This window comes from Brassica oleracea, chromosome C9 (assembly GCF_000695525.1).
Source record: "Brassica oleracea var. oleracea cultivar TO1000 chromosome C9, BOL, whole genome shotgun sequence".
NCBI lineage: Eukaryota > Viridiplantae > Streptophyta > Magnoliopsida > Brassicales > Brassicaceae > Brassica > Brassica oleracea.
Genome location: NC_027756.1, coordinates 38,672,129 through 38,689,312, shown reverse-complemented (window position 1 = coordinate 38,689,312; position 17,184 = coordinate 38,672,129). Strand labels below are relative to the sequence as shown.

The window sequence follows — 17,184 nt, the reverse complement described above, 5'->3', positions numbered from 1 at the left end:
CAGCATCTACACAGCCGTGCTTTCGAATAGGGGTGGTAACAGATCACTACTGTCCACGTCATTCTAAATCACACGAGGTGAAAATCTATCAAGGCTAATAAACGGTGGTGATCTGATCCTTCACGAGAAAAAAAAATCGATAAAAGATAAAACATAATAATTAATTACGTGGACTCGAAAATAGAAGAGAAAAGAATTTATCATCACTCTACTCTGTTATCTTCTTCGGACATCAGAGGTTATCAGAGAGGCATGAATGGCTTCTCTTCCTTTCAGCACTATCCCGATCAAACTTCCACATTCAGTATCAAGAAAACCTCACGATGATCAACCTCGCAATCCTTACTTTCACAGCGTTTCGTCTCTATGCAAAAACGGCGAGATCAAAGAAGCTCTGAGCTTAGTCACGGAGATGGACTTCAGAAATGTACGTATCGGTCCCGAGTTATACGGCGAAATCCTTCAAGGGTGCGTTTACGAGAGAGACTTCCACACGGGGCAGCAAATCCACGCTCGTATCTTGAAGAACGGCGACTTCTACGCCAAAAACGAGTACATCGAGACCAAACTGGTGATCTTCTACGCGAAATGCGATGCTCTGGAGATCGCTGAGGTCCTCTTCTCGAAACTGAGGGTTCGTAACGTGTTCTCTTGGGCGGCGATCATCGGCGTGAAATGCAGGATGGGACTCGTCGAAGGAGCTTTGATGGGTTTCGTTGAGATGCTTAAAGACGAGATTTTTCCAGATAATTTCGTGGTGCCGAATGTTTGTAAAGCGTGCGGTGCGTTGCAGTGGAGTGGGTTTGGGAGAGGGGTTCATGGGTACGTGGCAAAATCTGGTCTTGACGATTGTGTGTTCGTGGCGAGTAGCTTGGCGGATATGTATGGGAAGTGCGGGGTTTTGGATGATGCGAGGAAGGTGTTCGATGAAATTCCTGAGAGAAATGTTGTTGCTTGGAATGCGTTGATGGTCGGTTATGTGCAAAATGGGATGAACGAGGAAGCGATTCGGCTTATGTGTGATATGAGGGAGGAAGGTGTTGAGCCCACGCGTGTCACTGTCTCGACTTGCTTGTCTGCTTCTGCTAATATGGGTGGGGTTGAAGAGGGGAAACAGTCTCATACCGTTGCTGTTGTGAATGGGTTAGAGCTTGATAATATACTTGGAACGTCGATATTGAATTTCTATTGCAAGGTTGGTTTGATCGATTATGCAGAGATGGCGTTTGATCGAATGATTGGGAAAGATGTGGTGACATGGAATCTGCTTATTTCCGGGTATGTTCAACAAGGGCTGGTGGAAGATGCTATCCGCATGTGCCAGTTGATGAGACTAGAGAAGCTGAAGTTCGATTGCGTCACTTTATCGACGTTAATGTCGGCAGCTGCACGTACTCAGAACTCAAAACTCGGGAAAGAGGTGCAGTGTTATTGCATCAGACACAGTTTTGAATCTGATATCGTTTTAGCCAGTGCCGTTGTTGATATGTATGCCAAGTGTGGTAGTATTGTTGATGCTAAGAAAGTGTTTGATTCCACAGTACAAAAGGACTTGATACTGTGGAACACATTACTTGCAGCTTGCGCAGAGTCTGGTCTTAGCGGAGAGGTTTTGAGATTGTTCTATGAGATGCAGCTAGAGAGTGTACCACCAAATGTGATAACATGGAATTTGATCATTCTAAGTCTTTTCAGGAGCGGTCAGGTAGATGAGGCCAAGGAAATGTTCTTGCAGATGCAATCTTCAGGCATAGTTCCGACTATAGTCTCCTGGACCACTATGATGAACGGTTTGGTGCAAAATGGTTGCAGTGAGGAGGCAATTCTTTATCTGAGAAAGATGCAAGAATCCGGGATGAGACCAAATGTCTTTAGCATCACCGTCGCACTCTCTGCTTGCGCAAATCTAGCATCATTGCATTTCGGAAGATCAGTACATGGATACATCATAAGAAATCGGCTGCATTCCTCTTCCGTTTCGATCGAGACTTCGTTGGTTGACATGTATGCTAAATGTGGAGATATAAGCAAAGCGGAGAAGGTTTTCCGAAGAAAGTTATTCAGCGAGTTGCCTCTCTACAATGCCATGATCTCGGCGTATGCATTGTATGGTAACGTGGAAGAAGCAATCGCTCTGTACGGAAGCTTGGAAGATATGGGCATCAAACCAGACAACATAACATTCACAAACATCTTATCTGCTTGTAACCACGCTGGAGATATTAACCAAGCCATCGAAATTTTCTCTGATATGGTTTCAAAGCATGGCGTGAAACCATGCTTGGAACATTATGGACTAATGGTAGATCTTCTTGCATCAGCTGGAGAAACAGAAAAGGCCTTACGGTTAATGGAGGAAATGCCATACGAGCCAGATGCAAGAATGATCCAGTCCTTGTTAGCTACTTGCAACAAGGAACATAAGACTGAGCTTGTGGACTACTTATCAAGGCAGCTGTTGGAATCAGAACCTGATAACTCCGGGAACTATGTGACGATATCCAACGCGTATGCAGGTGAAGGAAGTTGGGATGAAGTTGTGAAGATGAGAGAGATGATGAAAGCTAAAGGGTTGAAGAAACAGCCTGGATGCAGTTGGATTCGGGTTAAAAGAGAGGAAGAAGAAGAAGTCCAGGTGTTTGTTGCCAATGATAAGACACATCTTAGGAACAATGAGATACGAAGGATGTTAGCTTTGTTACTGTATGATATGCGTTCCGATTCCAAATGATGTTCTGTGTATGATAAAATCACTAATGTTGGTCAAACTATTGACATAATAGTTGAGAAGGAAAGACAATTCACAAAATAGATTTATATGAATATTGTTGTTACATCGTCGTCTGTCTTATTTTGTGTTGTCTATATACGCAGAATGGTGAGTACTCTGTAAAGTCTGTGTAGTGTTGGGTATGGGCATGACCTACCAAAAGGCCCATATGATGATTGTTCTGACACATGATCAAAACAGATGAGTTCGTCTCGTCGACTCGCGAGCTAGTAGTCGATTCGACTTCGGACTACTTTTAGCCGGCAGAGCGAACGACCGAAAGTCTTCGGCTCGACGACTCGGTTCAGCGGCCCGACACCTCGGCCCAATCGTCGAGAAGGCCCGTTAGGTCAAGTCGAATTAGGTCAACAGAAGACCGTCTATAAAAGGAGCAGGAGAGACAACGATGAAGGGATCCGCAAATCACCACACACTTACTTTCGGCTAGAAACTAGGGTTTTACATCTTATTCTCACCGACTTGTATTCTCCGGCAAACCAGCTTTCGCTGGTTCATTTCCTTGTTTTCCCCTCCTTGTAATACGACTGAGCGTTCACTTGATCTAATAAAATACGTCTTTGTCTTGACCCGCCGACGAGAACTCGTCCTTTTCTCTTTACTAGTTTATCGACAGTCTCAGTTCAAACAGTTGGCGCCCACTGTGGGGCAGATAGAGTAACGTCAGCAAAGATCATGGCTCGATCTGACTCGCCGTCCGATGACGACTCACCTATAACTGAAGGCGCTCCGACAGCAGCGGCCTTCGCAGATACCATACTCGAGAGGATGGCACAGCAAGACGCCGTCCAGAAGGCGACGAACGAACAACTCGCCGCCATCTTGGCTCCTTTTGCCGGAAACTCAGGAGATCCGGCCTCGACGGTCCGAAAACAGCTATTCGACACTTACCGAACAGCCGGCGCAGAAAACACGACGAACACAAACGCCGCCCAGGTTCAAACACCCGATGGCGTAGATTTCGTTACCGTCCGAGAACTCGCCGAGCTTAAGCAGTCGTTCCTGGACATGAAAGACCGAATGCTTGAAGGACCTACTTCGGCGCCGTTAATCGAACGCGTCCTCGCCGAAACCCTAAAAACATCATTTTCTCGGCGAATCACCGACGTACGGTATCGACCAGCCGAGAAAATACGCCTTCTGACTTTCGCCGAAAAGGCAGACCAGACTGACCATATCACTGCATTCAACATCGCGATGGGTCGAACTAACTTTTCCGATGAGGAAAGAGACGCTGGTTATTGTCGGTTCTTCGTCGAGAGTCTTCAAGGACCAGCCCTTGGATGGTTCACTGGATTGGAACGAGATTCCATCAACGACTTTCACGACCTGAGGTCCGCGTTCCTCAAGCAGTACATTATGTTTACGAGACAAGGAGCGACCCTATCCGACCTTTGGAACCTATCTCAGGGAGCGAACCAAATTATCTGCGACTTCATGGAGAAGTTCAAAGTTGTCGCTTCGAAGGTGCATATCACGGACAGCATCGCCGTTGACGCGTTGATGAATACCATCTACTTCAAGTCCCTGTTTCGCGAGGATCTCTACAGAAACCCCACCAAGTCGCTTCAAGACGCTATCGCAAGGTCGAACAACTTCATCCGAACGGAAGAAGACACATCAGCGATACTCAAAAAAATGAATGCGGCCGCTAAATCGACGACTGCTCCAAAAGCTCATGAGGCACGCCAAGAACCCCGACAGCACGCCACAGGAAACAAGTCTAATCAGCAGAAAAGCTTCTTCTATGTCGTCGAAGATAAAACCCGCCCCCGGGATCGACTGTCGTCGTGCGCGAGAAGGGTTGGAACGTCTGGGAGAACGAGGAGAAGCCTCAGACCTCTTCGGCGCCTTCAACTTCGAATCCTGGCCCGACCGAGCCAAACCTATGGTGCAGCTACCATAAGTTCAAGGCGCACGACACGAGGAACTGTCGGTATCTGGTCGACACCCTCTCGACGCCCTCCTCTCATCTTACGAAAACGGAACAGCCAACGTCGAGCTCCCTAAGTCTAGGCAGAACAACGCCAAGAGCTGGAGCAAGAACAAAGAGATGAAAGCTCATAAAAATCAAGACAAGGTCGGAGCCCGACCCAAACTCGAGAAGATGACAAACCAGAGGGGCAGGACGAAGACGAGGGTGAAGCACAAATCGAAGAAGAGCAACCTCGTAACCGTCGACGTGTCCAAGTCATCCTCGCACGACCGAGTTCCTCCTCAGACGAAGAAGAGGACAACGAAGTCCGCGACTCGCACGAACACTCCAACAAGCGACCAAGTGAGAACGGCGTACCGGAAGAGTCGAATGATTTGAGAAACAAGCTCAGGTGAAAATCGCAAACAACCGACCGCATGCACAATTTTAAGGACGATCTTCGCTCGATCATCGAATAGTCCAAGGCTAAAAGAGTCGAAGACTCCAGTGTTCAACCCCACCTCAAGCCACGAGTCATCGACCTGCGCGATCAGCTCAACTCGAAATCAGAAGACCTCAGGATCAAGCTCAACCGACCTAAACGTTCCGACTTACGACGAAAGCTGGAGGTGACGAAAGCCAAGAACGGTGACGGACATGAATCCATTGTCGAGGACTCGTCTAACGACCTAAGGGTCCGTCTACAAAACAGACGGGTCGAGCGCGCTCCCTTCTTAAACTTGATTATGGGAGGCTTGCCACCTTGCGGCGACTCGGTTCGGTCAGTCAAGGACCATCGACGACAGGCAGTAACCTCGAAGAAATGGACATCGAAGCCTGAAAATGATCCTTCGATCACTTTCTCATCTGACGATGCCATCGGCGTTCACCTACCTCATAACGACCCCCTACTTGTGGAAGTAGGAATCGCGAAGTGCGACATCTCCAAAGTTCTAGTTGATACTGGCAGTTCGGTTGATCTGATCTTTCGCGATACACTCGATAAGATGGGAGTCGATTTGCGCGATATGAAACCGTCGGCTCGCTCCCTCACCGGATTCAAAGGAGCTTCCGAGACGATGATCGGAACGATCAAGGTCCAAGTCTACGCGTGTGGAGTAACACGCACAGTCAAGTTTTCTGTTATCCGAACAGAGGCTCCATATAACGCAATCCTCGGGACCCCCTGGTTACATTCGATGAAGGCAATATCATCGACGTATCATCAGTGCGTGAAGTTCCCATGACCGAACGGTCCAGTGCAAACACTTCGCGGGGACCAGCAGGCGGCACGTGATATACTGATTGCAACGGTGAAGATGCAACAATCGACTCCTCGCATCAACGCAATAGCAAAGCAAATCCAACCTCAAAAAGATATGATTCTAGAAGTCGCGATCGACGACTTAGACCAAAGCAAAGTAGTCCGAGTCGGCGCCTTTCTCTCCGAAGAAATGCAACGCGCGATGATCGACTTTCTGAAGCAGAACGCATCAACGTTCGCTTGGTCGACGTCAGATATGAGGGGAATAAATCCCGCCATAACGTCTCATGATTTGAACGTAGATCCAACCATCAAGCATGTTCGCCAAAAGAGTCGCAAGCTTGGCCCCGAACAAAGCAAGGCCGTCAACGAAGAAGTCGAGCGACTCCTCGCAGCCGGTTCACTCGCCGAAGTACGATACCCGGAGTAGTTGGCAAACCCGGTCGTCGTCAAGAAGAAGAACAGAAAGTGGCGCGTCTGCGTCGACTTTACCGATCTAAACAAGGCATGTCCCAAAGACAGCTACCCACTTCCACATATCGATCGACTGGTCGAGTCGACCGCCGGAAACGAGCTCTTGACTTTCATGGACGCCTTCTCAGGATACAATCAAATCATGATGTACCCAGACGATCGAGAGAAGACAACGTTCATCACCGATAGAGGGACGTACTGTTACAAAGTGATGCCATTTGGCCTTACAAAGGTGCGACTTACCAACGACTCGTCAATCGAATGTTCGCCGACAAATTGGGGAACACAATGGAGGTCTACATCGACGACATGCTGGTTAAGTCACTCCGTACGGCGGACCATCTAAATCATCTAAAAGAATGCCAAAAAATGCTGAATGAGTACATAATGAAACTCAACCCCGCAAAATGCACCTTCGGCGTCATCTCAGGCGAGTTCTTGGGATATATCGTCACCCAGCGAGGAATCGAGGCGAATCCTAAGCAGATCACAGCCATACTTGATCTCCCTAGTCCAAAGAATAGCAAAGAAGTTCAGCGGCTCATGGGGAGGATTGCAGCATTGAACCGCTTCATCTCGAGGTCCACGGATAAATTCCTCCCATTTTACGAGCTACTGCGTGGAAACAAGCGTTTCGTCTGGGAGGAGAAGTGCAAAGAGGCGTTCGGACAACTCAAACAGTATCTTACGACTCCTCCCGTGCTATCGAAACCAGAAGCCGGTGATACACTCTCCCTCTATATCGCAGTATCCTCCATCGCGGTCAGCAGCGTCCTTATCCGAGAGGATCGAGGAGAGCAGAAGCCCATCTTCTACACGAGCAAGCGAATGACCGACCCAGAAACACGATACCCTACCCTCGAGAAGATGGCTCTTGCAGTTATCACGTCAGCGAGGAAGCTGCGTCCTTACTTCCAATCGCATACGATCGAAGTACTAACAAATCAACCGCTCCGCACAGTAATGCAAAGCACCAACCAGTCCGGACGATTATCCAAGTGGGCTATCGAGCTCAGCGTGCACGACATTGTGTTCAAAAATCGAACAACAGCAAAATCCCAAGTCCTCGCTGACTTCTTGATCGAGCTCGCACCAGAGCTAGAGCAAGACCTAATCCTTCCAAGTCAGAATTGGATACTTCACGTCAACGGATCGTCAACAAACAAAGGATCAGGAGCAGGAGTCCAGCTGCAGTCTCCGACAGGCGAGCTAATCAGACAGTCGTTCAGTTTCTGCTTCACCGCTTCAAACAATGAAGCGGAATACGAGTCATTGATCGCAGGACTACGACTCGCTAAGGCAGTCAAAGTAAAATGCCTCAGTACATACTGCGACTCACAACTCGTCACCAGTCAGTTTAGCGGCGACTACGATGCTCATAACGAACGAATGGACGCGTACCTTAAAGTCGTTCAAACACTTGCTAAGGACTTCGAATTCTTCGAACTCACCAAAGTCCCCAGAGGAGAGAACATGTGCGCCGACGCCCTCGCCGCCTTGGGTAGCAAGCTGCGCGATCAGGTGAAACGGACCATCCCCATCCACAAGATCGACAAGCTAAGCTTAAAGCTCCCACCTAGCGAAGTGACCGTCGTAGCACCCATAACCGAAGCCATCCCCATGGACGAGGACCTCGCAGCGGAACATTGAAGCTACCGACTGGAGGACAGAATTCATCAACAATCTGGTCGATGGAAAGCTACCTCACGAGAAATGGATTGCAAGACGACTCAAGACAAGGAGTGCCCACTACGTCGTCTTGAATGGAGAACTCCGTCGATGGACCACAACCAAAGTACTCTTGAAGTGCATCAACGGCGAAGAAACGCATCTTGTCATGGCCGAAACGCATGAAGGCGCTGCAGGAAATCACTCTGGAGGTCGAGCACTCGCTTTAAAAGTCAAAAGCCTCGGCTTTTACTGACCAAAAATGAACGCGGATTGCGAGGCATACGCTCAAAAATGCGACCAATGCCAGCGACACGCTTCGACAATCCATTCCCCGACAGAGCTGCTACGGACGATGACAGCACCATACCCTTTTATGCGATGGGGAATGGACATAATCGGCCCTATGCCAAGCTCTCGACAGAAACGCTTCGTCCTAGTGCTAACTGACTACTTCACAAAGTAGATCGAGGCGGAAGGTTTCGCCAGCATAACAGAAAAAGAAGTTCAACGGTTCGTGTGGAAAAACATCATCTGTCGCCACGGCCTGCCTTACGAAATAGTGACTGACAACGGCTCCCAGTATATATCGAACAAGTTTCGAGAGTTCTGCGAAAGATGGAGAATCCGACTCAATGACTGACAATGGCTCCCAATTCATATCGAACAAGTTTCGAGAGTTCTACGAAAGATGGAGAATCCAACTCAACACATCGAGTCTGCGGTACCTGCAGAGCAACGGTCAAGCTGAGGCATCCAACAAGATCATAATCGACGGGTTAAAGAAACGCCTCGACTTGAAAAAGGGATGCAGGGCCGATGAACTCGACGGTGTTCTTTGATCGCATAGAACAACTCCTCGAGGAGCAACGAAATCAACTCCTTTTTCAATGGCCCACAGAGTCGAAGCTATGGCTCCCGCCGAAGTAAACGTAACCAGTCTACGTCGGTCAAAAATGCCACAGAATGTTGAGCTTAACAGCGACATGCTGCTCGATGCTCTGGACGCTATCGAATAACGACGCGACCAAGCCTTGCTCCGTATCCAGAACTATCAGCATCAGATCGAGAGCTACTACAACAAGAAGGTCAAGTCTCGATCTCTCGAACTGGGCGATATTGTACTCCGCAAAGTGTTCAAAAACACTAAGGAACTGAACGCATGCAAGCTTGGAACTAACTGGGAAGGACCGTACAAGATTGCTCAAGTCATTAAGCCAGAAGTCTAACGACTCGAGACAACAACAGGCAAACCTGTTCCCAGAGCATGGAACTCCATGCATCTCCGAAGATACTACTCTTGAGAACGTATCTAACGATCGAGCGACTCAGCTTTTGATAACAACATTAGCTCGATCAGACCTTAAAACCAACGAGTGAATGAAAAACAGTTACTTTCACTCGCCTAAAAAAAACTAGTGAATGCGCATCCACTGCCACTTTCGCTCATAAAAAAGGAACTACGAATGGCTTGATACTGTCCCAGAGGTACGTAGGCAGCCTTAGCCGGTCCAGCTATAACCAAAAAATCAAAACAAATTCCCTCGACGAGAGGAAGTGCGAACTGTTTTGGCGATGCTTACGTACGAGCACGACCCTGTCTCTCGGACGAACGTACTAGCACTCGCACCCACTAACAAGCATGTCCTGATCAGACATGTGCTCGGGGGACTCCGATCGTATCACGGTCCCAGCCGATACGATCGAGACGATGGCTTTCAATCATCTTATGATCCTTTAAAGTTAGATTTAGCCAATCTAATATTCTAGTATTACATTGAGATCGGTTGAGAACCGCTGTCGCTCGAAAAACAAATGATTCTCTTCGAAATCGAAAATTTTAATTTTTCGATGACTCGAACTGAAGGCACAACGCGTCAAAACTCGATAAACCATATGATCAGCCTTGAGTGTTACTTTGAGATGCTGACCATATTGCCAGATTAGAATCGTTAAAATCTAAAGTCAGAAACAAGACGACTTGTCAAAAGACCTTTGGCTGTTCCGAGTCCGAGAAGCTTCGTTTCACGGCTAAAGCAAACTTCGTTTGAAAAATTTCTAATTCTAAAAACGATCATAAGGCTTACTGAAGGTGCAAAACAAAAAACAAAGCCACAAAACAAAGAGGTTCAGAGTTACAACAATACAAGACCCCGAAGGGCCAAAAGACGAAACAACTAAAAAAGATTACAACAAACATAAAGAGTCAGCCCTCGACATGGCCAGGGTCGTCCACTGAAAGTCGAGGAACAGGATCAAGAACATTCTCGACAACTCCCGCGTCGAAAATGGGTGGGTCAGCCTCCAGTGCCCTGCTTTCAGGTTCCTCGGGGATTTGGGCAATCGCGTCCTCGCTTCCCCACTCCCCCCTCTCAACTGATGATGCATTCAGATCTTCCCCTACTCCAGGAGGTGCTCCATCGCTGGACTCGTTCTGACCGCTTCTTTCAATCGGAGAATCAGACAACTCGACCAGGTCATCAAGATCGGGTCTCATTTCTCTTCCTTCGGCGGGGAGGACCGGATATGCGTCGCCAGGACCGACCTCTCGAGCTGGTGCTTCTTCATCAACAACAGAGCTTTCTCCTAAGGGAGATGAACCAGGATCACTCGAAGGAAGTACGGGAGGAACCGTCGATCCCTCGACCAACGGAACCGCCGACCTCTCAGCTGACGGCTCGCCTTGCGAGCTGCTTGGAGTCTGAAGGATAACAGCAGTTCCGGCATCGATCAAACCAGCATTCGACCCATATGGATCGATCGCCGCCAGGACATTCTCGTTGAGGAACTTAGACGCCAGAGCGAGAGGAGACATGTAGAGATACTCTTCAGGAATTTCACCCACATCAAGGCGAGCGGCTTCTTCACCATACTCTTTCTCCTACCCGGCGAACAGATCGATGAGGGATGTTGATCCCATTCGCCTTAAGCGCCTCAAGACATTTCTTCATCCCGAATGCTTGACTGTAGAGACACCTCGCAGTGTCGAAATCATCACGACGATCCTCCCGCTCGCGAATGTTGTTGAAGCGCCTATTGCACTTCGCGATCATCTCAGTCTGGACGCGGACCCCTCAAGGGTAACCTCGTAGCTTCGGGAGTCCCTCAACCGGTTAATCTCCTCCAGATGCCTTAAGGCCGTAGCAGCATTGTCCTTCTCCCAAGCAGCCTTCTCTTCCTCAAGAGAGGCTTTCGCTCGCTCAAGAACTCTGATCTTCTCGCAAGCAGTCTTGAATTTGTCCTTAAGCTCTCCAAACTTCTCCACGAACTTCGCCTTCTGGGCCTTCTTCTCTGCGAGTAATCGACTCTGCTCTGCCTCAGCCTTCTCGATCACTACTTTGAACTAACTCGTTTTACTGTTAAGAGCTGAGTCCTTCACTCGCACGAGCCTTTCAGCGTTCTTCAACTTGGAGATAGTTTCTTTCAAGGTCGTGTCGTACAGCTCAACGACGTAATTCACGCTGCCATCACTCTGCGTAAACAAAGATTGAGAGTCATGACCAGAAGCATTAAAAAAGACAGAAGGAGGAAAGCAACACTTACCAGAACCTTGGTCCTTGCCGCATCGACATAGGCATCCTTGAAGATAAGGTCTTTAACCGGCGGCATATCTTTTGCACCGCCTCGGATTTGGCGAACTAACTCGGCGCATTCCTCTGGGGCGTAGGCGAGCGGCGTGTCGCCGTCGTATTTGAACTCCACGTGATCAGGAAAGTTGATGGGACCTCTCTTTCGAGTAGAGTTGCCTCCGGGAGCCGACGGCGTAGAGCGAGGAGTGGTGGCAGTGATCGATTGAGAAACTCCTGCTTCGCGCCTTCCTTCGGGCGTCTTAGAACGGTCTCGACCGTCGGAACCTCGATCAACAGATGGTTCCCTTCTTCCCCTTTCCAAGGGAACGACAGGAAAATTGCTCAACCCATCATCAGTCAAAGCCGCGTTGCCACGACTCGACTCTTCGTGAACCACGAGCTCTCGATTCTCTGCCCCGACACTCAGTACCGGGTCCTTTTCAGCGGGCTTCTTCTTTTTATCCTACTTCTTCTTCTTTTGGGGAGGTTCATCCTGACGAACCTCGGCAGCAATTTCCGATGAACCCCCTGAACCACAGTGATAGATGGGTCAGGAGCCGGTCTCTTCTTTCCTTTCTTCTTAGTCTGTGCCGACTCGTCGACTTCTGGCACCAAACTTTCTCTTGAAGGTTCAGAGCCGACAGGGTCAGGAACCGGCGATGGTCGAATGACCACAGGAGGAGACTCCCTACGATCAACTCAGTCAGGAGTCCTCGACGGCACATCACTAGACGAGCCACTCAGTCTTTTCCCGATGATTGCACTTAAGTCTGGAAGGGCCTTCATCTCTCTTCCAGTGGTGATCTTTCTCTGTTCCGCTCTCGTGAATAACGAAAACCCACGTTTGCGACCAGTCACTAGTGGCAAAAGATCAGATCTCCAATCCCCTGCTAAAGATCGACAAATAAGAACGATGAAATAACAAAGAAACGCGAGTTAAATAAGAGAAATCTCACTCACCGAATCCTTTCCACAGTAACGTTATCCCAACTTTCTTGAGCGAGCAGTGCGATAGCCCGAGCGTTCTCTATAAATTCTTCGGGATAAGCCGCTGTATCCGGATGATCAACTGCATTCAAAAGAAAACTAGTAAGACCAGGGAAGCAATCAATTGCGAGTTATCAGCAACAATCTACCAAGTTCAGAGTTCCATAAAAAACGAAAGGTGTCACCGGGCGGCTCCTCGAAAGCAAACTCATCTGACTTGACGTCAAAATAAAAACGCTGCCAGTTGTTCGTCTTGTTGGGATTCCCGACGATAACGTTGTAATTCGGCCTCATTTGGATCGAGTACAACCCTTCTCCCATCGACTTAAGATACGTCAACTCCTCGAAGGCTCGAACATTCATCGACACGTCGATCTCAGCCGCCATCACTAACAATGCTACCGGGAGACGAAACGAACCATTTAAGAACTAACTTATCGTCGCATCACGACGCTTCACGTAAGACATGACGAGCCTACGGATCGGGAACCAAAGCCTGGTCTCATTCTGAAAATAGGATTCATAAACACATTGGAATCCCACCGGGGGTGACCATGGCCTATGGGTCTTAGTTGGAATCAGAAAAGTCACCCCAACTCCAACACACTCCCTTAACAGAATCTTCACTCTGCTTGGAGTCGAACGAGTCGCCTCAACATTCTCCCACGATTGTCCCTCCACGACCGGAGGACGTAACAGCCCCGGTGCCAACACCGGGAGATCTTCGAAAATCCCCTCAGGATGATAGCAGCATGGAACAAAATCAGGAGGAGAAATCTCTCCGTCGTGGGCTCCACCTCGACCATCTCTCGTACAATCTTGCGCGACCGACTCAACGGTCTCCCTTTCCTCGCGAATTAGGCGCGCCGACTTGGCGACCAAGACCCGCTGGGACGTATCCATATTCGTCGTATCCATCATAGCGTCACGGTGTATCACCTCAAAATCAGAAGGAAGGGTCGAGTCGACGACTCGTACTGGGCTCGTCTCCGTCGCCACAGCCTTCCCTTTCTGTTCCTTGGAAAACCTACCGCCCGACGACATGGCAAGTTTCTAGGAATCTATGACTAAAAAGGGGTTGAGAGAGAAGCAGAGAGAAAAAGAGAGAAAATACCTGAGTCGGGTGAAGAATGAAGAAAATGAGAGGCGAGAGGGGTATTTATAAGGAGAGACTGCGCACCCCGTGGCGTCATCATCATTAGACCTAGATGGGCCTATGTAGGCCCGTTTAGGCGCGTGAAATTCACCGGATCTCGCGACGGTTTGACTTCTCGAGGTAAACCGGAACCGGTTTAGACCAAATCCAGCGATTGCAACCAAAGCCAAAGTAAACCGCCGGTTCGAACCAATCCAATGAAACTGCGAGTCACGAGCAAGCGAGTCGTCCGTGTAGTCGAGGAGTCGAGCGGGATCGCGGGTCCAGAACAATTATCTTGTAAACCCTACTTCCAAATTCGCTGAGTCGGCTACGCTACTCACCAGCGAACTGGGGGGACTTACTGTTGGGTATGGGCCTGACCCTCCCAAAAGGCCCACATGATGATTGTTCTGACACATGATCAAAACAGATGAGCTCATCTCGTCGACTCGCGAACCAGTAGTTGACTCGACTTCGGACTACTTTTAGCCGGCAGAGCAAACGACCGAAAGTCTTCGGCTCGACGACTCGGTTCAGCGGCCCGACACCTCGGCCCAATCGTCGAGAAGGCCTGTTAGGTCAAGTCGAATTAGGTCAACATAAGACCGTTTATAAAAGGAGGAGGAGAGACAACGATGAAGGGATCCGCAAATCACCACACACTTACTTTCGGTTAGAAACTAGGGTTTTACATCTTATTCTCGCCGACTTGTATTCTCCGGCAAACCAGATTTCGCCGGTTCATTTCCTTGTTTTCTCCTCCTTGTAATACGACTGAGAATTCACTTGATCTAATAAAACACGTCTTTGTCTTGACCCACCGACGAAAACTCGTCCTTTTCTCTTTACTAGTTTATCGACAGTCTCGGTTCAAACATGTACCATATGTTTTATCCCGAGAACAGTGTGTTGTTTTATCAATGAAGAGGCTGCCCGTAATCTTTTCTTTCAGTGAAGAATTAGCAAGGAGATATGGGTGTTAGCGCCTCTCTATAATCCTTCATCTGATTTTCTCGAGAAAAATGACACTTGTGTAATTTGTCTTCTTTTTTGGATCTGTTTAAACTTTAAAGGCTATGACACTTGTGTAATTTGTCTTCTTTTCTGGATCTGTTTAAACTTTAAAGGCTTGGTCCAACAATTACCATTGTTGTACATTTTAGAATGGCGAATTGGAAGCACCTAAATGATTTGATATTTAATAACAAGAGATGGTAAATAACAGATATCGTAAACAAAGTGTTGCTTGATCTTACGTTTTTTTTTTGAATGAAAATATCCGCTTGATCTTACTTTATGGTTGGAGGCATCAACAAAAAACAAAGAAGTAACAGCTCTATATAGAGAACAATCTTTTGCATGCTACCAAACATCTGGAAATAGGTTTCCAAATCTATATTTTTGTAGCAATGCTGATCATTATTTGTATATGTCTGGACAACACCGCAAATGCTAGACGGGGTAGGATGGATCTAATATGGACATGATAGAAGAAAGCTTCTCAAAGGGTCGGAAGCCCTACCACCAATACAATAGTAGTTAAGACTCTGAGATGTGAAATTGGGTTATTTTAATATAACTCTTTGTGAAGATCTTCATGCTTTATGTGGCCTATTAAAATAAAGGAGAATTACAGAATATTGTCATGGATAGAAATATGCCTATATAATCTATTTGCATGATACAGTTAAAGCCACAAAATGTTGTAGTTTCTTCTATAAACAAGTTAGGCGTGAATCTAATATTTTGGCTGATGAATTGGCCAACCAAGCTAGAACTAAATCACAAAAGTATGTAATCTAAAATCATGTAATTTTAAGGATGAAAATGGAATCAGTTCACTACAAAAAAAATGTTGGGCTGTCTAATAGTGGGGGGTGATTGGTAGTTGATGTATGTGCTGTTCACAACCCTATTTATTTCTAAAGCACCAAATTCAGTTCTAGAAATAACCTACAACTATACAAGTACTTTACATAGCCAAATATTCAAAGCAATTTTTTAGTGCTTTCATAAAATTCTACGGCAATAAAATTTAAAGTTACCGCAAAAAATCTATAGATTTTTTTTCTACAGCAAAAATTTTAAAGTACCAATCGGACCCATTATTACTCCTATATCCAAATAAAGTATTACCATATACTGCACAAAAGTTTAACTCAAACTAATAACACCATCGTATCACACAATTGACAAGCGACAGTAAACCGTTGCATCAGATTTTCAGACAACTAGTTTACCCCAGTAATGTTCAGCTTTGTACATGGACCGACCGATTGTCGGTGGAGAATCTGAAAACAGATCTCCACCATCCACGTTGCACGAATATTGATTAATACCTTGGTTCCACCCATCGGTTAATTCCTCAAGTGCCCCTGAAGGACGATGCATCCACGCAATGCTTCAACTTTAGCTTTGTCACCGACACTGCCTCCAGTTAAAGACTCAGATTCCGTCTAATCAGAGCTTTTTAAGGAGCAAATAAAATGTTTCTTTTACAATTATTTAAAGAATATTACTACTTCAACTATGATATATTAGGAAATTAAACTAAGAAGAAGATTCTATGCGTGTGAAATTGTCTTAAATTTATTAATATGGAGTAACGAGTTTTCTGATACCTTAATTTATGAAGAAGAGATACTCTTCCCACGTGACATGTTTGAAATTTATTTTTCAGCATGTCATGTTTGATAGAAGAAATCAGATCATATAATAATTATTAGTTGTATTGTGTGTGTGTTTTAGTCTGAAAAGGTATTTCTATTTTGAGCTAGACTTACAAGCAACATCCCCTTCATCACATGATAGTTGTGATACGCTAGAAAGATCTCAACAAAGGAGAACAAATCATAAACATTGTTAGCCAAATTAATGGTGATCTATACGACCAGTGGGGCATTAGACAAGGGTGTTGTAATTTGCCAAGGCTTCAAAATATCAAATGCATCCCTCTCAATACATTTTATTTTCAATTATATCTAATTAAACTCTAAAAAATTGAAAAACTAATCATTTGCACATCCCTTAGACTATATTTGCGAAGTGATTTATACACATGTCGTCACTATAATCATTCTCGCTGAAAAAAAGATGACATGACACTTAAAATAGATGACATGGTTTTAAAAAATAGTGACATGACATCATATTAATTGTGAGATGTAAAATTTCCTTATAAAAATATAAATTTTTTTGCAAGAATTTTAAATATGGTAATAAAAATAACTCATATATCATCATTAATGTCAATTTTCCATATAAATATTTATTTATGGTAAACTATTAAATATATTAATAATTCATATATCACAATTAAAATAATAATATATATGTATATATGTATCTCACATTAATAAAAATAAACTAAATAAAGTAACA

At 46.3% G+C, this 17,184-nt stretch overlaps 1 protein-coding gene across 1 annotated transcript; it reads left to right on the top strand.

Moving 5' to 3' along the window:
• The first annotated feature begins 195 nt into the window (after positions 1-195).
• Positions 196-2,834, top strand: LOC106318970 (pentatricopeptide repeat-containing protein At5g55740, chloroplastic). Its single transcript, XM_013757150.1, has one exon. The coding sequence runs from the start codon at positions 257-259 to the stop codon at positions 2,729-2,731; it is 2,475 nt and encodes an 824-aa protein (XP_013612604.1). The 5' UTR covers positions 196-256; the 3' UTR covers positions 2,732-2,834.
• The last annotated feature ends 14,350 nt before the right edge of the window (positions 2,835-17,184 follow it).